The sequence below is a fragment of the Pezoporus occidentalis genome, unplaced genomic scaffold, assembly GCF_034315485.1.
Source record: "Pezoporus occidentalis ecotype Australia unplaced genomic scaffold, CSIRO_AGI_Poc_V1 ctg267, whole genome shotgun sequence".
Lineage (NCBI taxonomy): Eukaryota > Metazoa > Chordata > Aves > Psittaciformes > Psittacidae > Pezoporus > Pezoporus occidentalis.
In genome coordinates, this window is record NW_026914578.1 from 21052 (window position 1) to 41156 (window position 20105).

The following is a 20105-nucleotide window of genomic DNA, read 5'->3' on the forward strand; positions in this document are numbered from 1 at the left end:
CTGTAGGGACAGGCCAAGGGGAATGGCTTTAACCTGCCAGAGGGGAGACTGAGATGAGACCTTTGAGCAGCTTCCAGTGGAAGGTTCGGGGGGGGGGCTGGAACTCAACAATCTTTAAGGTCCCTTCCAAGCCAAATCCTTCTGGGATTCTGTGATCCCCAGGGAAGGGAAGTTACATTTAAAAACTTCTCTTTAATTTCTGATTTAAAAAGATGGGCACGTGGAGAAAAAGAAAATTTATTCATTGGATTTGTTTGTATAAAGAGTAACAAAAGCGCTGACAGATTGAAATCAGGGCCATGAGGGATGTACATACAGAAAAAACAGGTAATACTGTAAAAATAAATCTGACCTCCTTGCAGCTCATAATTACAATTATATATATATATGTATATATATATAAAGACATCTTTCTGTATGGCCAGAACTCACTTCAAAGCATTTTCAATGCATGATGGCCCAGGTTCTAGACCACAGGGCAGCAAAAGGTTTCCTGTTCAAGCACTGTTCCTTGAAGCCTGGTGGCTTCTCCGAGCCAAGCACCATTCCACACTTCACCTGCTGCTGAGTTCAACGCTCAGTCTGGTCTTGACACTACAGTGGTGGTGGTGGTGGTCCCAGTCCGGCCCCGCTGGCTTCTCTTTGGTTCCTTAATCCTGCCATGAGCGTGGTTTGAGTCCAGAAGCCAACCTAACAAAAGGCCAGTCACCATCTCAGGCCAAACGAAGGGCTTTAGAGAAGATCAGCAGAACTGACTGATACAACAGGCTGGCCAAAGAAACCACTGACCAAAACCTTACACGCGATGTGCGCGGCACCGCTGGTCACAGGGAGGCTCCAGGTCTTCAGCTCCTCATCCGAGATGCTCAGTCCTTGCTTTTAGCTAATTCTTGGTTAGGGGAGCTCTCCCCTGCAGCCTGTACATGGATTCCTATTCTTTTCCATTCCCAAAGTATGTAATGAAGTTCACAGCGCCAGAGCTCACTGCGGTGCCGGCTGAGAAGCGTTTGTAGGTTTAATGGCTACATAACCAGTGGAAACTTCAGCAGGTACAAATGGGTCGTGTGGGAGGGGAAAAGCGATTGCATTCATCCAGAAATGGGGTTTCTCACTGAAATGGGACGCTCTACATGTCGAGCCGTGCTTTTGGGGGTTGCTTTTTGGACCATCACCACAGTCAAGTAGTTCTTTTTTCGCTATGTGAATTGCTCAGAACTGCAGACGGGGTAAGACCAGCACATTCCTTTGTCTTCTCTGGGTTTTTATGCTAGATTTGGGTTTCTGTGATGAAAATTGGAGTGTCCATGGAGGCTGTTTGGCAAACTTCTTTTAAACCTCAAAACCCCATGAAAACTAACCTACTGCATTAAATCCTCTTACATAGTTCAGGTCTTCAAGGCCCACACGTGCCCAGCAGACTTGTTGCAATGCCACAGGTAGCACACGGAACACGGTCGGACATCACGGTAGTTCACATTGTGGCAAGACCATAATGGGCTAAAGCTAAAACTGCCTCGCACTAACAGCAGCAAGAAGAGTTGAAGCTATTATTTCTGCCATACCTTTTAATTCACTTGATCCAACTGTTGACTAAAATTCAAAAGGAAAACTATTGGAAAAAGGCTCCTTTAAACCACATTAGCACAGTCAGAGTACAAATTACAGTAGTTATATAAAAAACAATGACAGGTTTTGGGCATTTCTGTGTTGTCGCACATGGAAGGTACTGACAGGATCTACAAAACCATGAATTACATTTTACTCATAATGGTTTCAAATCCTTGGATCAGATTGTGAAAGGTCGTCCGTTCGTCGTGCTTGAAGATCCAGCACTTCCTCATCAGCTGGTCCACCTAACGACAACAAGAGGGGTTTATAAAGGGAGGAGTGTAGCATCCCAACCCAAATCACTCTGCGATTCTCTGGTTCAAACGAACCCAAGTTACTAACCCTGGACATGGGCTTTGTTACCTGGACAAAGCTTTTGGGAACAAACATTTTCCCCAAAGCTGTTAAAAAGGCAACAGATAGGATTAAAAGGCCAGGTTGGACACAGGGGCTTGGAGCAAGCTGCTCCAGTGGAAGGTGTCCCTGCCCGTGGCAGGGGTTGGAGCTGGAGGAGCTTTAAGGTCCCTTCCAACCCAAACCAGGCTGGGATTCTGATTTGTTTTCTCCAGTAAGTGTAATGGAGCAGATTCTCACTGCTTAGGAATGAACAGTGACAGAAACATGCCTCGGATTTTGATCAGAATTAATACATGCTATTAGTGGGGGGGTTCTTTGTTGAAGTAAAGGTGTATGTTTGACAGTGCAAGCAACTGATGCAGTGGTAGTGCTGACAGCTTGAACCGTGGCGTTGCTCAGTCTGGGTTCTGCACACCCAGGAAATGCATATTTCAAAAATCAGAAGGATTCTGAATGCATTTTACATGAATCCAGATGCTAAAGCAAAGTCCTTCACCCCTCTGAAGGGATGTCCCAAACTTGGGAACATCAGTACCAGAAAAAAACCCAGAAATGCCTTTTTAGCAGGTTTTCCCACTGGGATCTGGTGCTATTTGGTGCTAAAGGGCAGGCACGAATACAACAAACACATGGGCACAGCCATTACCTCCTCTGGGCAGCTGGGTGGCCGTGGCAAACGCTTCTCCTCGTGCAAGACCCGCACCAGCCGCGCCACCGTCATCTGCCCCTGCGTGGGGCCGATCATTTTCAGGAACTCCTGTGGAAAGAGCTGTGTGAGCCCCACATCCCCCACCCTGCACTAATGCAGGGAGTTCCAGCTTGGCATTAAGGTGGGCTTTGCATCCCGAAGTGAAAACGAATGGTGGGTGCTCGTTGTAGAGACAGCACACACCGGATACTTGCAGTAGGAAATAGTAACGCTTACATGCAGCTTCCTCAGCAGGATGTGCAGTCACAACTTGCCTCTGTACAGGCTCTTCAGTGAAAGACAACCATAAGGGCTGCTTTTGTCAGAGAGTCATCAACTTCTTGTTCCCCAAAATATTTATTATATATAATATATGTATGGACAGAGCCTTGGGTGAGATGCTTTAGTGTGAGGTGTCCCTGCCCATGGCAGGGGGGTTGGAATTGGATGATCTTCAGCTCCTTTCCAACCCTAACTATTCCATGATTCTATATCCGACTAAAGCTACTTGAGCAGCCATTTCCTCCCCAACCACTTACTGCCATGGGGCTGGACTCCGAGTCACAGTAGGTAAGCAGCTCGTACAGTGTCACCCCGAATGACCAGACATCCGAGGCGATGTAGAACTTACTCTGAAGCAAGCATTCTGGGGCATACCTGTGGACACAGCACAACAGTGTTAATCTTCATCCAGAGCCACACAAATCTCACGTATGCACCACCCATCTGTATTTAAAGTGAACTAAAGAGACACGTTCTGCGTTTGGAGAGTCCCTGCACATAAATGAATGTGTCCATAGGGCTTGTGATGCCACAGAAGTGACAAATGAGGGACAACTGTTACACAGTGAGTCGCTGTGAAAGCAGACTAAAAATCATGGGAATTAAGGTTTTAAGTGCAGGAAGAAACAAATGGCACAGAGTAGGTAAGGAAGTGTAGTCTACCAGGTGCCTTCTGCTTCCTCTGATACTGGACCTTCATTTATTGTCCTTGCTCTGTTGTATATTTCAGTCTCTTACCAAAACCAGAAGACTTCAGGACACCTGAAAGCCAAAGTCTGCAGGAGCAGACGAGTTACTGCGCTGCACAGGCTGCTTAAAGGAAATGAGTTGTGAGTTACTACCAAAAGACAGGGCTGTCGAGGTCGTCTTTGACTGTGTAGTACTCCTTGTCTGTCTCGATGGCTTTGGTGAGACCGAAGTCCCCAATCTTCACTCTGTTCTCGCTTTCAACAAGGACGTTCCTTGCTGCCAAGTCCCGGTGCACGTACTGACGGGAGCCCAGGTAGTCCATTCCCTGAGGGAGGAGAAAACCTTTTACACTACTCGCTCCAACTCACATCGCTTTCTCCAGCTTCCCCTTGGCAGCAGCAGGTCTTTGTGTGCTGCCACAACTGGCAGCTTGCGCCTACACTTCTCACTGCCCAGCCCACCGTTAACCACAAACCCATCTTCTTATCATAAGCTTTCAGGCAAGGGGACCTGGTAATCCTTCCCTAGCACTTGAAGCACAGGAGGGACTGCTTCAGGATCCAGGTCCTTGGGACAAAGGAAGGAGAAAGGTTTTGTTCGCTGGGCATTGCTCTCCTCCCCCCCCCATCCCTGTATTCAATTAAAGATTAAACTACACAAGCAGAAGAGCTGCAGAAGGCTCTGGTGCCAGGCTCACCTTGCAGATCTGAACCGCGTATCGGAGAAGCTGTTTGAGGTTGATTTTGTTCTTGTTCCGTGGCAGATACTCCTTCAGGCTCCCAGAAGGAAGAAATTCCATGATGAGTTTAATCCCACTTCCACCTAACAACAGAGCGAGGGTTTAACATTACCCTTCTCACACCATTAACTGGCAGCATTTTTAATGGTTTCATGTGAGCGTGGCCACACTATGGGCTAAATCCCAGAGACAGTCCCTGCACAACCCAGCAGAGAATCCATTCAGGCAGGACAGTTACTGAACTTCAAAGTTCTTTAAGTTTTTAATACTGGCTTAGAACAATCACTACTGAAAAACGAAACTATAAAACAAAGAGAGCTCTCTTCTATGAATAATGGATGCTTCCAACACTGACCTCTGGGTTTAAGGGGTGATGACCCAGCTGTGATGGTCAGCTCACTCCTGAACAGACCCCCTCACCCTGCCCAGGTGCTCAGTTTTGTATGGGTTTGGTGAGAACACTGACCCTGATGTCCACATCCAGGTTTGCCCAGCACAGATACAGGCAGGAGCAAGGCTTCAGAGATAAGCCTTGGGGGGCATTGGAAGAGATTGCCCAGAGAAGCTGTGGCTGCCCCATCCCTGGCAGTGCTCAAGGCCAGATTGGACACAGGGGCTTGGAGCAAGCTGCTCTAGTGGAAGGTGTCCCTGCCCATGGCAGGGGTTGGAGCTGGAGGAGCTTTAAGGTCCCTTCCAACACAAACCAGGCTGGGATTCTATGGTAAATTGCTGCTTTTTCCATAAAGAAAATGACCGAAACCCCTAAGATTGAACTGAGACTGTTCTACTTTTTAAACCGCTTCATTTTTAAAGGACAACCCTTTTAGTGTGCACTTTTAATATTCACCATGAAGACTTACCATCCTCTGTGCAAATTCCCTTATATTTGACAATGTTCTCATGATAAAGATTCCTCAAGATCTCTATTTCCTTCTTGAGATCAGCGATGTGATTCCCTCCACTCTCTGGCTTCAGGGATTTAACAGCCACTTGCTCCCCTGTATTGTCACCTTCTGGGTCGTATCTACAGAGTTCCACCTTGCCAAAGTGGCCCTGATTGTAAAAGAAAGAAGGAACAGTGTTATTTAACACAGCACTTGCTAACCACAGTTACTGACATGCTATTTTGGGCATTTATGACTCCCATCTTCCTGTTGTGACACAGAAAGCACACACAGCTGTGTGTACACACACGTATCCGTGTTCTGCTCCTGACATTCCTCTTACCTCTCCCAAATCACGGATTCTTTTCAAGAATCTCTTCTCAAAGACAGTGGGATCCACCTCTGTAAAGGGCTTCTCTGAGACAATGTCAGGATCTAAGGGTGGGAAAAAAGTCTCAGGTCAGACAGATTCCTGCCAGGACATCTTGGACACTTCAGGGCATCCTTGCTCACTGCCACTGAGCTGTTCTTGGTGTGTCTACCCCTGCTGTCACAACTTCCCTTACTTATATCCTGCCTCCTGTTTGACAGGGAATTCCTTCCACTCGTACGTGCCAGTCTGTCACTTGCTCATCTTCCCCCTCGCCTTGTGGGTTGCTTGCTGGGTCTCCTTCCAGACATCTCGCCTTCCCTTGCTATACTTCCCACCCTCAGCTTCCATGATTATATATTACTAGATACAGGAGGCAAAATTACGCCCTTTATTGACTGACTGCTAGTTGCTTTGTAGGAACTTCAGCAGAAGATGAGCCAGGAATCAGAGCTGTCTGAGCCCTGTGGAGGTCTCATGGAGCTCAGAGATTGGAAATAAAGCTGTTGTATGACATATGGACCATCAAATGAGCCAGCAGTAATACCAACACAACTGCAGCCACACATACAGCATGAATTAAACACATCCCGCTTGCACTCATCTGCACAAAGGGTTAGTTCCATTTCTGCAGGGACACCACACTCCTGGCATCAGTATAACCAGACACATGGGAGAATGCCCCTGGAGGGTCCTGCCTTGGCCAAATAAAGCAGCCATTCCTATCCCAAAGCCAAGGCCTTACTTTGTTCCTCCAGCTTGTTGATGTCTCTCATGATTGCTCTGAAGAAGGGTCTCTGATGGGGGTCATAGTTCATGCACTGCTTCATCAGGTCAGCCAGCTCCTTGCACGATGGTGTTGCCAACACAAAATGCCCCTCGTAGAACCTCTCCTTCTGTAAGGTGCAAAGGGAAACTCCTGCTTCAATTGCAGCTTTTAACTTAATACACCTGTGTTCTACAGCAGAAAACGTGACCATTGGGTCCTTAACTCACTGTGGGCTTCTACTTTGACAAGAACTCATCCTCTTCACCATCTCCTACCCACAGGGAATTATTACTGTGCTGAATCTGGTGTAGTTTGGAGCAACCACTTAAAACACATAAGGTTCTACAACACTCTGAAGTGATTTTTCCTCCTGGTTTGCCATGTTATTTATGCACTGGGACAAATGGCTGAGTGGAAATGCTCACCAGGGAAACCCCACAGCACTGCCTGCTCTTCACAGCCCCTGAGAAGGTACCAGCTTCGGGGCAGATGGGATGAGGATGGACTTTCCTAAGCACTGCCTTCCACATGCAGGAAGGGGACTGCACCCTGGGCAGCCAGTTCCTTTCAGCCACCTCCTGAAGTGACTCAAGGACTCAGTCATTTCCTTCAGATGAGCAGCAGCTGCTTTGCTCCATCCCCTTCCCAACACAGCAACACTTCAAGAGACAAAAAGCATGTTTGGAACATATGCCGAGGGCCTCCAGCAGCGCTGAACAGACACTGCAGCAGGGAGGCAGGACGAGGCTTATTTAATGTTTTTTAGATTTCATAGTGAATAATGGTGTCCCACGGGAGACTAGTTCTGAACCAACAGCTAAAAGACACAAGCAAGAACAGAACCACCCAATTGCTTGTAAGCAGAACCTCCATCACTTTGTAACTGGACACAGTGATTAGGAAAGGGCAAATGTGAGAGCAGCAGCAGTTCTGTTTAACTGAGAATGCTCCACAAGGTCAGGTTGAAGCAATAATGAGCAATTTCTACAGCAAGGACATGAATTCCTGCTGCAACCTGTGGCAGTTGACACAAATCAGCCCCTTACCAAGTCCAGCTGAGCTGGATTTCCTGCAAGGTGAAAGCAATTCAAGTTGGGTATGGAAACTGCAGCGCCAAAGAGGCTGTATCGGAGATGTGAAGGTAAGGGTTATGAACACAGTTTTACCTCTGCTAACGTCTTGTCTTTCAGTGGGACTTCTCCATTATAGCAGATTTCCCACAGTGTTGTACCAAAGCTCCACTTATCTGCTGCAACACTTAGATTTTTGGAGTCTTCAACACATTCGGGTGCAATCCAGGGGATTCGCTCGACGCATTCTGAGATCAAACGCAGAATCAATGCGTTCTGGAGTTAGTATCAAGGGACTCAATAAACAGCCTTCTAACTCAGTTATTCTGGTCTAACACCCGCTTAACTGAGCTAAACTAAAGCTGCACTGCTTGTCCACCTTCAGGCAAATCTTCATGCCCAAATCCCTGTTCTCTCGAGGGTGTTCCTGTGCATTTTACAAGGTGGTGCCTTGAGCCATCCAGAAACTGAGATTCTTTCTGCATTATCTCACTTGACTTAACGTGAGTTTTTAAGAGAAATGAATAAAACAAGCACCCTCCATCAGCAACATTCTTTCACTTATTTACTTTTTCACATTTGTGAAAGCTGGCTACTTCTACACTGGAGCCAGGTCTAGCTGGTATAAATGGTAGAGATATACTCTAGGGAAAAAAGTGAGGGTGATGAGGTGCTGCCCCATCCCTGGCAGTGTTCAAGGCCAGGTTGGACACAGGGGCTTGGAGCAAGCTGCTCTAGTGGAAGGTGTCCCTGCCTGTGGCAGGGGTTGGAGCTGGAGGAGCTTTAAGGTCCCTTCCAACCCAAACCAGGCTGGGATTCTATAATTTCTTCCTTTCCCCTTCCCCACCAAAGAAAGCAATCCAATTCTTGTACCATACCTTGTCTGGTCAGCACAGTTATTGGTATTCCTGGATCACTCAGCTTTATGAAGGGACCATATTCAGTGTCAATTCCCTCTCTTGCCAATAGGATGTTTTTAGTACACACATTTCCATGTACCAAATCCTTATCCTCCTGCGGGAAGGAAGGAAAAGAACAGTGAGTGCAGTTCTCAGTGCTCTGCCAGAGTTCTGACATACCCATGACATAGGGGAGCACTGAAAAATAGTCCAAGCTGAAACGTAAAAATACAGCTTGGAAGAAATTATCCTAGAGAAAAACAGGGAAAGGGGGAATAGGGAAACATACTGTTCACTCTTAGGCACCATAATATTCCTTTTCCACAAAGAGCATCACTGCAGGCACATGGCCTGCTGATAAAACAGAGCTCACGACCTCCTCTGAGGCTCTTTCTCCTTATTTAAAGCAACAATATGAATACAAAAGGAATATCCCATACATTGTACAGTCCCACTTGAGAAAGCAAATTCCTTAGTTACTGATGCACATGGAACCTCGGGAGCATCAGGCTGTAGCAGCTACAGGCAATGCTTCTGTCGAGAGGTCCCTTACCAAGTAGCTCAGTGCGCTCGCAAGTTGTTTGGCAACTTTGAACTTCCAAGGAGTTGTCAGAACTTCACTTTTCCGATGCATAAACAGATCCAGAGGCCCAAATTCAACAAACTCTTCAACCATGATGTCTGTGAAATCAGGAACATAAAGTCAGTACTGCAGTAACCAGTGTCTGGAGTGATCTAATGGCCTGTTACCATCTCCCCCTCTCCCCAGGGCACGATGGTTATTGAATGTCTTTACTTCACCTTCCCCAAAGGCGATTTCAGTGTTCAGAGTCCAAATGAAAAGGCTGAGTGGGTTTATGTAGTAAATGGACAGCAAACCTGAAGCAAAGCATTTCAAAGACCACAGGGCAAAGTCTTCCCAAGGAAGCCAGAAGGCTGGTTTGTAAGGACACTGCCACTATCACTCTGGCATTCCAACCTCAAGAATGAGCCCATAAGGCACTTATTCTAAAACAGCATTGGATGAGGAAACTTGTTAGCAGAAAGGACTCTGCAGCTGCCTTGCATTTCTGATTCCACTTGTGTCTGCACTGAGAACTGAGGCAGCAACTGCTACCTCCATCTCCCCCGTGCCAGCACTGAACTGAACGGTGCCCAGTCCCTTCCAAGCCTGGAGAGGCGTTCCCAAAACTCACTTTCAACATCCCGGACGCAGACTCCATGGAGGAGGACAATGTGCTTGTGAGACACCTGCCTCATCATGCTCGCTGTCTCAAAGAATGCCTGTTGGGAAGCAAAAGAGGTCAGCCATGAAGCTGCTGGTCACTGCCACACTCATCCAAGTGTTTAACAACTGCAAGCATCAAGGAACAAAACCATCTGCAGAATCACTGTGTTCTAGGAACAGAGAGGGTCAGCAATGGCGGGGATGTGCTTATGGTCTGCACGTGTGCAGGCTGAAATCAGTGCTGGCGTGCTCCAGCCAGACCTGATGCTGCTTGCCTAATGAGCAAGTAACTCCAAAATGCTGGTCATTGATGGATCTGACTGCCTAAAATGGTGAGATACACCTTCAGTATCTCCTATTCCCTTAACTATAGATGCACAAGCCCTTCTTTTAAAGGCTTTTCATAGTTAACCAAATACAACTGAGGTCATAGCTGTAGTAAACAGACAAAAAGGGAAAAACTTGCCAAAGAAATGTCTCTGTGGCTGGGGTCCAAGACTTTGAGGAGGACTTTAATCTTTTTCTCATTTTGATAGCCTTCGTTCTCATCTTCTTTGTAGCTGAGGATCCCTGAGTAAATCTGTGTTCTCGTCCCTCTTCCAAGATGCTCACCCTAAGACATAACACACAATACATGTTTCAACCAGGACATGAAGCAAACAAGGGTAGATTTACCCCAATACTTGGATCTGCACTGTATGCTGCTTCTCCAAGTAGAGAGTGGACTTAGCCCTCCACTTGATCTAGCTACATATAGACTTACAATTAGCACAGTGAGAAACCAATGACACTGTGTTAGCCTTTGCTTAAGTGGTCTCTCTCAGCATACTCGCCACTGGAAACTCATCTGACACAAAAGAGCTACTACATCTCCATTAACATCACACAGGTTCACTGTGGTTTAACATTATCAGACTAAACACCAAATGAATAAATAATTACTGGCCTCTTATTTACAATAAGCTGCTACTGAGGCAACCTTTAATGTCCTTCCAAAAGTTAGAGGAAGTAATACTTCAATGGAACGCTTTGTCTGGGAAAGCAATTTCCTCCTAAAATCACAGAGGATGCCACCTTGGGATATTTTTGCAGGAAGCCTGCACCCTGACTGTAAATATCAGCATCAATATTAACATAACCCGTATCTCTCTGGGCACTGATGCAAGTTAACAAAACCCCCAGACCTTTCTGTTTAACTGAAGCAGTTAAGTGCATGTTTGAAGAGCTCAGGTCTTTTAGAAGCATCAAATGTGACTGCGCATTCCAGCCACTGGGGGGTTTGAGGTTTGTTCAGGATTTAGCATCACTGATTGAAACAACTGATGGAAAAGCTGGGTGCTGAATCAGTCTGGAACACAGGATTTTGAATGCTGAGACTCTTCAGAGCTTTTGAATACTTCACCCTTGTTTTTCACTGTAGGATATTATCTTAAACCTCTAAGCTGCCTGTTTCCTGATACGTGAGGCTTTAACAGATACAGCCACATTTAGCAACAAAGCACCTCAGAAAAACAGCTCTTAAGACCTTCGTGGTGTTTTAAGAACGACCTTAGAAGCATCTCTCTCCATAGCCATTAGAAACCTGCTCAAATATCAATTTCATTCCTAGTGGCAGGCATTACTTCCAAGCTGCTCTTCTTTTTCCACACAAGGACATGTAAACAATTAAGTTCTGCAATAAGAGGCTTTAATACAAATGAAGATTCTCCTTAAGCTTTGCTGAGGAGAAATGGGAGTGAAAGAACCAGCTGGAATGGGGTGATTTTGTATTACTGAACAGGGTACAACGGGATGCTGCACTTGTTTGATTACAAGAGAGAAACAGAGTTCAGCAGCTCCCCACCTGGATGATTTCTTCCTTAAGGATTCGGTGGAAGCTCAGCTGCCCCAGGTGATAGACTGGCTGCCATTCCTGCGCCTTCTTGGTTGCAACCAGCAAGTTGGAGATTTCTGGAAGGCAGGGAGAGAAAAGTCTTTAGGGCTTGTCAGAATAACTGCATCCACCCTTCTCAGTCAGTAACGTTGCTGCCTATGCTTACTGCAAAGTAAACCCCCAGAGGGATGAGCAGGGAGGAAAGAAGAGACTTTGACTTAAGTTCTGCTCAAGTAACTTCTGTCATCCAACAGAGAATTCACTACAGCAGAGCTATGTATTTTATATTATACACACAATGTTAATATTAGCCATATTGGGGCTGATATTAAGAAACTGAACAGTGGCTACTGCACAAATGAATACCCAGGACTACAAGAGGCGATACCTCTGCCGTACGCTAAGTAAAATACCACGCAGTCCCTCCTGCAGTGTGCAGATGGGTTAAGAGGTAGCTGGAGTCTCATTTCCTCTTTTTACCTCCTTGAGCACTTCTTGCACCCTGGGAAACACCAAAAGTCTGTTTCCAGAGCACTGGAATTAAACTGGGGAATGGGAAATGAACAGAAGGAAAAGACTCAAAAGGCTGGTTCTTCCTCCCCACTGCTTCTGGTGAGGGAGAGGCATGGTCAGATCCCAACGCCTTGCACATGAGTTTTGCCTTCCTGTGTTGAACAGCAGGCTTTATTTATTACAGTACAATGGCTTTAGATGTCTGTGTGCATCTGGCCTTCCCATTCCTGTGAGCAGCACATGTGCATCAGGGCTAAACTGGGATCTAGGATTCCGAAAACAACCAGTCATGAACCATACACTGGAAACCAGCTTTATTTCTGCATCCCCTAAACCTCTTTGTGAATGACCAATAAAACAGATTTAAAAAGAAGGGAAAAAAATACCCTAAACAGGGAATAGGCAGAACAGGGAACAGCACAGATAATGTGCTGGCTCCCACTGTAATTCCAGTGAAAAGCTGAAGTGGGCACTCAACTCCTTGACTCATTTCATTTTATTCCACATACAGCTGTCAAAATGTAGTCACAACTATAACCTCTCCATGTTCTTGACAGGGTTCCTCAAAGTGCTGCTAAGCTCAGTGTCCATCTACAGAAAACTCTGCTCTAAAACCATCAGAACAAGCAGGTAATTAATGCAGCTCAGTTATTTCCCTTCTAACAGAAAACCACTATCAGATCACACAATCACACCACTGTGTTTCCCCTTTCAGACAAAACTCAGCTGCAAGACACTTGCTTATAGCAAACCATTTCAGTAAGTGCTGGCTTGGGCAGTTTAACAAATGCAGGCTTGTCCCAGCCCTCTCAAAGCTGACCTCGCAGATGGATTTACTGACTCCAAGGCTGTTCTGCTTGCTAACAGTTGCAGAGCCAGCTTTCCTTCTGCTTCATGATTAATAGACTAAACAACAGCTCAACATGAGAGCAAACAAGCTTCCAACCAGAGGTTGCCACACAGCCACTGCAGGCTGCAACCCTTCTTTGCCACAGGAACACGACATGCTGAATGGTGACACTGCCTGGCATACGTGATGTGGTGAAGCAAAGGAAGAACCTTCCCTGGTCCCTGCTTCACCACAGCACTGCAGCCCATGGCTCTGAGTCAGCTGGGACATTTTCCTTTCAGACAAATCTAGAGGCCACCTCTGCAGGGCCAGCCCAGCTTCGAGGTGCAAGAAGGGAAACCAGAACTTTTCTCAGTGTCATGGGAGAAGTTCACCCAAAGAAGGCTCATGAGAAGTACCACTCCCTGAGCATCCTGTGCTGAGCTTGTAAGAGGGAAAGGAAACCCTTAAAACCTTGTTCACAGGGCTTGGGTTTGCTTTTTGAGAAGACTCCTCCTCCACAGTGAAGGAAGAAACCTTAAATGTCACTTCTTAAGTAACCAATGAGCTTCACATGGGGACACAGAACAAACGAGACACCAAGAACCCCTCTCATCCTTGGAGCTTGTTTCCTTTCAACAACAAAGTTTGTTGCCCCTCTTAAAGGACACACTACCTCTTGGTTTTGGTTGGCAGCACCTCTTCAGTGTAAAGCTTATGTTGTCTGTCCGGAGTATTTGTCCCTTCAGGTGATCCATCAGCTCTTTTAAGGATGAGAAAGATTTGCTGGATCCATGTAGGAAGTACCCGCCTTTCTTCACTTCAATCTGGAAGTTCTTGTACTGGACTGAACTATTTCCCATCTGCTATTGGGAGGGGGGGAAGGGAGAAAAAGACAAAATATAATCATTAGAGTGAAAGAATGTTTGTTAAGCCACAAAAACTTCCCAAAAGCCTTTGAAATCACACGTAGCACCAGTAATCACTTGCCTCTATGCCAGGGTCCTCTAACTCCAACACAGTAGAAAAAGCCCTAAAATTCCTATAACTTTCAGTCCCAGGAAGACTTACAATAACAGAGTGGAAGAGCAGCAACATGAAGATTCAATCATCTAAGAAGCCCAAATTATGGCTTGTGTGTTTTGCAGAACCTGAGAGTGTGTGGAAGCCCTGACTCTTCCTGAAGGAATCTTCTCTTCATCTGGTCAAGAATTGCAGAAGCTGGACCATGGTTTCAACATCTCCACTTAAAAATAGCACAGCTCCCTTTCACAACCCACATTGTTCAACAAGTGAAACCATTCCATGCTGATGCTCACACTTTCCAAAGGGCTGAAACTTATGCACTTACCTGTCTCAGCCCTTTCAAGGCCTCTTCCTCACCTCTACCATACCACAGCTTCATGCCACCTTTCCTTTTTCTTGATAAGCCTTGCAAAGAGGTTGAATGTTTTCCAAGGCACAACTGATTTGTTATTTCAAGTTGTCCTGTCTTTTAGAAGACAATGTTGATCACTTAGCCCTCTTAGAAATGTCTACAGAAGATGAACCCAGTATCAAATATCCCTTCTTGACCTCACAGTTGATTCTATTTACCTGTATTTCTAAGGGAAGAACAGCAGTTTATATGTGTTTATGCTAGTATTATCCTTGTGTGAACACCTGAAGTATTTTCTCCAAAGCAGCAAGTCAACTGCAGACTTCAGCTGAACTTCTGTGCAGTTCCTGCATTCTTCTTTTCTGTCACCATCACCATCTGGTTCCCTCAGCTATCCCTCATCATGAGCTTCTGCTTATCAATCATCTTTCAAGAAGTATGTTCCCCCAGCTAGCTGTATATCTATCTCCTTCTGCGGTGTTCTGCATGTAAAGGGAACTGTCTTCATGCACTGTTCTTTTCCAGTGTGTCAGGAGAAACACGCTTGTATAATCAAACCCATGTTCAGGAAACATTAGCTAAGTTACAGTGACAAATTGTGTATGTCATTCTCACACCATGTGAGTTTAAAATGCTTTTAATTTCAACCACGTTCTTCCACAGCTTTATTGCTATGAATGGCAATGTTCTGGGCGTCCTGAATCATCTTTGTAGATACAGCATATTTGTAGAGGGTCTGGAGAAAAGGAAGCTACGAGTACAACTCTCTACCCTGTGCTGTAGCAGCTATCACACAGACATAAGGGTGACTGCCCTGAAGAACACAAACGCATGAGCATGGATCACAGGCAGCTGTCAGTCTTCAGCTCATTATCAGATGACTGCTGACATACCTCTGAGCCTTGAGAACAAGTCACTGTCATGAGAATGTGGTTAAAGTTTGTGCAGCTCCACCTCAGCACATACATTCCTGTTTCGTTCCCTTCCTGGCGCAGCTTGTTGACGGCATATTCCGTGCTGAAAGAGTCAATGTACACATGAGGAAAAACAACCAATGAGCAGCTGCATCCCAAATCTATTATTAGGAAAGACACAGGAGAGTAAATTCTGTATTTGGCACAAAAACGTGTAACAGCAACTTAGACATATTTATGTTATTTATTATTAAAACATGATTTAATTGTGTGCATTACACACACTCGCATTTAGCTGCTCAGAGCAAGGGAAGAAAGATTTGTTAAGCTCTTAGTATGCTTAATGGGGAAATTCCACATCTAACACAGTGCACACATAAACTCTCCGTTTTCTATATACTGTATCTTCAAACATAAAAAGAAAAGCCAAAAAGATTGAAGTGTTCAAGGCCAGGTTAGACAGGGCTTGGAGCAAGCTGCTCTAGTGGAAGGTGTCCCTGCCCGTGGCAGGGGTTGGAGCTGGAGGAGCTTTAAGGTCTCTTCCAGCCCAAACCAGTCTGTGGTTCCATGATTCTATGAAAGAAACATAATTGCTTTAGCTATTTGAAACAACAGAAGGCTTTGTTCATCCACCCGAGGACTCCTGGGGTCAGTGTAGATACAGCTCAATGCTATTTATGTAAATTTTTTCATCTGTTCAACAGACAATGATCTTCATATCTATTAGTGGAGTAAGCCTCAAAATATTCCTATAATGAGGAAACACTGGCTTTAGAGATGAGTAAATTTATGTGGAGAGAAACAGTGATGGCTTTTGCCATATAATCCTTAGCAAACTTAAGTTGTTCTACAGCCTTTTGGTAATTGACAGTTTTCCAAATGTCCAATTTCCTCAGTGGACTCAGAATCTCGATGCAGCAGTATTAGAGGACTAATTATTCAAGTAGAAAAACAACAATCAAACGTTTTCCTCACCAAATGGGGCCATGGCATCCGTTTTTTATGTTGTGCTCAATCAGCGGAGGAGCCACATCTGTGCAGAGGTAATGGTGAGCATCTGCTGTAAGTCTGAAGTACCCATCTATCAAGGACGCGAACGACAGGGCCTCATCATGTGAGGACAGCTTTAATTCCTACAACAAAAGGGTACTTTAGTAAAGAATTCATGTAGTTCTGATAAAACATTTCAGGAGTGCTTCAATATCCAGAGATTTTTGCATAGAGTGGCTAAAAAATTGTCCAGAAACCTACAAGAGAAAACCACATTTAGAGAGCCAACACTGACCGTCCTCTGTTCTCCCCACCCATTACTGGATAGAAACTTTGGCTCTCCAGCATGACATGTTCTGCTGTAATCCTACATGAGATCTCTAAGGCAAAAACTTGTGCCACAGTTCAGGAATGGGGCAGTCACACTGGACTTGAAGCCAAGGGCACTTAGGCAGCTCCTTTCCCAATCCAATAGCAGGCAGCTCACAGAAAGAAGAACCACTTCGGATGCTTAAACTGCGCATCTAGAAACCTCCTCACCTTCCTTCCCAAGGCCTTCCTGGATCTGCCACACTTGCTGATGCTGCTTGTGGCTATCAAAGGTGTACATAGGAAGGCCACAGGCTGAGAAGCACAGCAAGAAGGCCACCAGACACTGGTGATGTGCAGTAATAAGTGTAGACAATCAATGATGCTCACCAACTTGCTGCTCTTCTAACTATCACTTCTGTATCTGTGGTGTTAGGGACAGCATATTTACCTGCTATTTAAGAGTTAAAATGTTCCTCAAGGAGGCTGTCACCTCTTGACCCAGCAATGCTGTGTCACTAGAGCTTCCTAGGGAAGGGAAACCTATCCAAGGCTTGGTTCTTACCATCCTTTTGTTATCCTGCTTGTTAATGCTGACTGTAGACTCCCTGATGACAATGTGGGTGATTTCAGGAAAATAAGAGAAGTTGTTCCATGTGTCTTGAATTTTGAGTTTCTCTTCATCCTTTCTGGTTTTGCCATCGGTTTTCTTCTTCTTCTCTTTCTCTGTCTGTACAGACTGCAAATACATTTTGGATAAAAGTAACTAATAAAAACATGTCTTTTTTAGCCCAGTGTTTTTACTGACAAATTGATCTTCCACAGCTATTTAGTTTTTGTTTGCTTTTTGCACTGAATTATCAATTCATTTACACATTCAGTGTATCTGCATTGCAAAGATATACTTCTATCAAGAATTGTCCATAAGACAGAGTTTTATGAGGATGAAAGTGAGCACTCATTAGGTGACTTTCCTCTCTCTTCGCAAGGCTGAAGGGTCACAGAAAGGTTCTCACTGAGATGAAAGTCTTTGGTTTAGGGATTTAAATAAGTACAATCTATAAACCAGCAGAAGCAGGAGCCTTACAAGAAACAGGCTGCATTTCTTGCGAGCTTTCCTGCTCAAACATCAGCTCTTCCTTCCCTCACCCCATTAATATTATCATTCAAAACAAATTCCCCATCAGAGACAGTTAAGTTACCTCTAAATGAAGTGAAACACAATCGTTTCTGTTACAAAAGATAGTTATCAGTAGGGTTCTCACCACTCTGGGGAACTGAGGCAAGCAAAAAGAGGTTGATTTTTCAAGTATTATATGTGGAGAAAAACTGTAGAATGTGCCGTAACCCCTTCAAACCCAGAGCATATTTAATATTTATGTCCACAAAGTACAGAAGAGGGTTAAGCAAAACCAATCCAATTAGCAGCACTGAAACAAGGAACATCACGTAAAGTATCACCGAGGTGAGAAAGCTCAGCTTTAATGTCACTGTATTTTAGTTTATTCATGAAAAGTCTATGACTATGAGCAAATACAGCACCTGGGGTGCCATTATACAGACAGTATTAACAGGCTTTGGTACCAAGACAGAGCACAAAACCATAAAGACCTCCACAGACATTAATCTTTCAAGACTTGTGTCTCGTCTGGTCGATACATAGAATCCCAGCCTGGTTTGTGTTGGAAGGGACCTTAAAGCTCATCCAGCTCCAACCCCTGCCACGGGCAGGGACCCCTTCCACTAGAGCAGCTTGCTCCAAGCCCCTGTGTCCAACCTGGCCTTGAGCACTGCCAGGGATGGGGCAGCCACAGCTTCTCTGGGCACCCTGTGCCAGTGCCCCACCACTGTACAGTCTTTAATTACACAGTAGAGTCTTTGATCTTCCTGCTAAACAGGTTGCCCACAGAGATTGTGCAGTGGTGTTGGAAGTTTTCAAGACCAGAATGGATAAAGCCCTGAGCAACCTGATCTGATCTCAAAGCTAACCCTGAACAGGAGGTTGGGACTAGACACCTCCTGCGGTCCCTTCCAACCTGCAAAAATCCTACAAAAGAAGTCCTTTCAATAAAGAGCTGATCCACAGTGTCTGAAGATCATGATCATTTGTTCCAGTTATTATTCCCCCCTCAGCAATCCTGTAACTCCCATTTATCAAGGGATACTTACATTTGGCTTGAGCCTCCACTGAATTCCATTGTTTCCCGTTACGATGACTTCATAGAGTGGGAGTATCTCATTGTCTCCACAATTGGATCTATTTATTTCATTCTCAGATGAAATCAGCAAAAAAGAAGTCTCAAAAATTTCTGCTCCATAATGTTTGGTCAAGGTCTCCATGGTTGACAGGTATTTTACTTTGAGATCCCGTGAAGTCACGCTACTGTCGCAAATGGTTTTGTTGTTAAACTCTTTAAGGAAATGCTTGAAAACATTATTTATCCGAATCCTGGTTAAGAAATTCCTCTGTCTGATAGTCTTGTTCAAGGTTTCAGGAATGTAATGCTTGTAACTAGAAGGAAAAACAATGCTATGAGTTAATATTGTTGTCTCCTACGCCTTTAACTCTCTAAAACGTGCAGCTGCCTTACCTGGAACGTTACAGAGAACAGGATGCAGCAAACCACTGTGCAGCTGGTACTGTAGCAGTGTTTACAGCATTAATAGCCAACAGGACTTCAGGTAATAACCTTTTCTGAAAGCTTTTTAGTCAGATGGATACAGCCCACTCAAATCTATAATCAAATTGATTTATTCTAACTGCTTCCTCATTAGGTTGCCATTTAACGCTGTCATTTCTGACCATACCAATCCAAGAGCCTGCATCTATAGCAAGGCACTTGGTACCCAGCACATCAGTGGGCTGGCTGCACTAGCTTCATAGGTTTCAAATACTTTCCAAATGAGAAAAAAATCAGGTTTTCTAATACATATCTTTATTGACAAGATTAGGAAGTCCCATTTAGCAACAGTAGTGTGGAACTGGTAACTCCTGTACAGTCGGACTCTGGAAGGTAAAATGCTTAAAACCCCTTCTGGAAGACAACTGCAACAGACCCAACAGTGACAAAGAAGTTGTCCAGGCTCACCTCATATCTTTGGGAAGCTCTGGAAGCTTCACATTTTTCTTGATGGCATAGTGAGAGATTGCAAGAACAGCCATGCCCAGGCATTCGTTTTCAATTTCATGAACCTCTTGATCATTTTTAGGATCACGGATTGGTGCCAGGCCTTTCACTAAGTCATACTGACCCTTGATAGGAAGCAAGTCAAAAAATAGGTTACCAGATTTGGTATTTGTCATGGTTTTCCTATGAGCAAGCAATATGTCACAAGATCAGAGGCTCTCCTCAAGCAAGAGTCACCCGAAGCTGAAAGCCAGGACAGGAAGGGGTAGGAGGAGAAGGGAAGAGCTATGCAATAGATGCAGTCTTCTCTTCGACCAGCAAAACAGAGGCAATCACTAGTCACCCACAAACCTGCCTATTTGAGAAGAAACACTAACATTTGTGCCTGACAGAAGTCTTTTACAAAGACACTTTGTTCAAGAGATTGATGGAATCACCAGCAAAGACATTTCTGTTGCCTTATACAAGGATCACTTCTTTCTGTTTGGCCTTTGGTTTAATGTTATTACCCAAAAGTAAATGCTTAACACAACACTGTCTGACAATATACATTAAGGTCCCTATTCAATCCACAACTTAAACGGTGG

General features: G+C 44.9%; 1 protein-coding gene across 2 annotated transcripts in view; it reads right to left on the reverse strand.

Moving 5' to 3' along the window:
• Nucleotides 1-1456: 1456 nt before the first annotated feature.
• JAK1 (Janus kinase 1) overlaps nt 1457-20105 on the reverse strand; it is a 65377-nt gene continuing 46728 nt past the window's right edge. The window contains exons 6-25 of one of the 2 annotated variants that reach the window (XM_062624434.1): nt 19480-19643; nt 18560-18902; nt 16956-17129; nt 16067-16224; nt 15071-15194; nt 13476-13665; nt 11428-11534; nt 10051-10197; nt 9553-9640; nt 8910-9037; nt 8336-8471; nt 7554-7705; nt 6364-6514; nt 5592-5683; nt 5225-5417; nt 4323-4447; nt 3778-3950; nt 3193-3310; nt 2612-2722; nt 1457-1853 (exon numbers count right to left, since the gene is read on the reverse strand). In XM_062624434.1, coding sequence (XP_062480418.1) covers nt 1752-1853; nt 2612-2722; nt 3193-3310; nt 3778-3950; nt 4323-4447; nt 5225-5417; nt 5592-5683; nt 6364-6514; nt 7554-7705; nt 8336-8471; nt 8910-9037; nt 9553-9640; nt 10051-10197; nt 11428-11534; nt 13476-13665; nt 15071-15194; nt 16067-16224; nt 16956-17129; nt 18560-18902; nt 19480-19643 — 2976 coding nt within the window. In that variant the 3' untranslated portion in view covers nt 1457-1751. The remainder of the gene's footprint in view (nt 1854-2611; nt 2723-3192; nt 3311-3777; nt 3951-4322; nt 4448-5224; nt 5418-5591; nt 5684-6363; nt 6515-7553; nt 7706-8335; nt 8472-8909; nt 9038-9552; nt 9641-10050; nt 10198-11427; nt 11535-13475; nt 13666-15070; nt 15195-16066; nt 16225-16955; nt 17130-18559; nt 18903-19479; nt 19644-20105) is intronic. The other variant, XM_062624435.1, reaches the window with a different exon arrangement.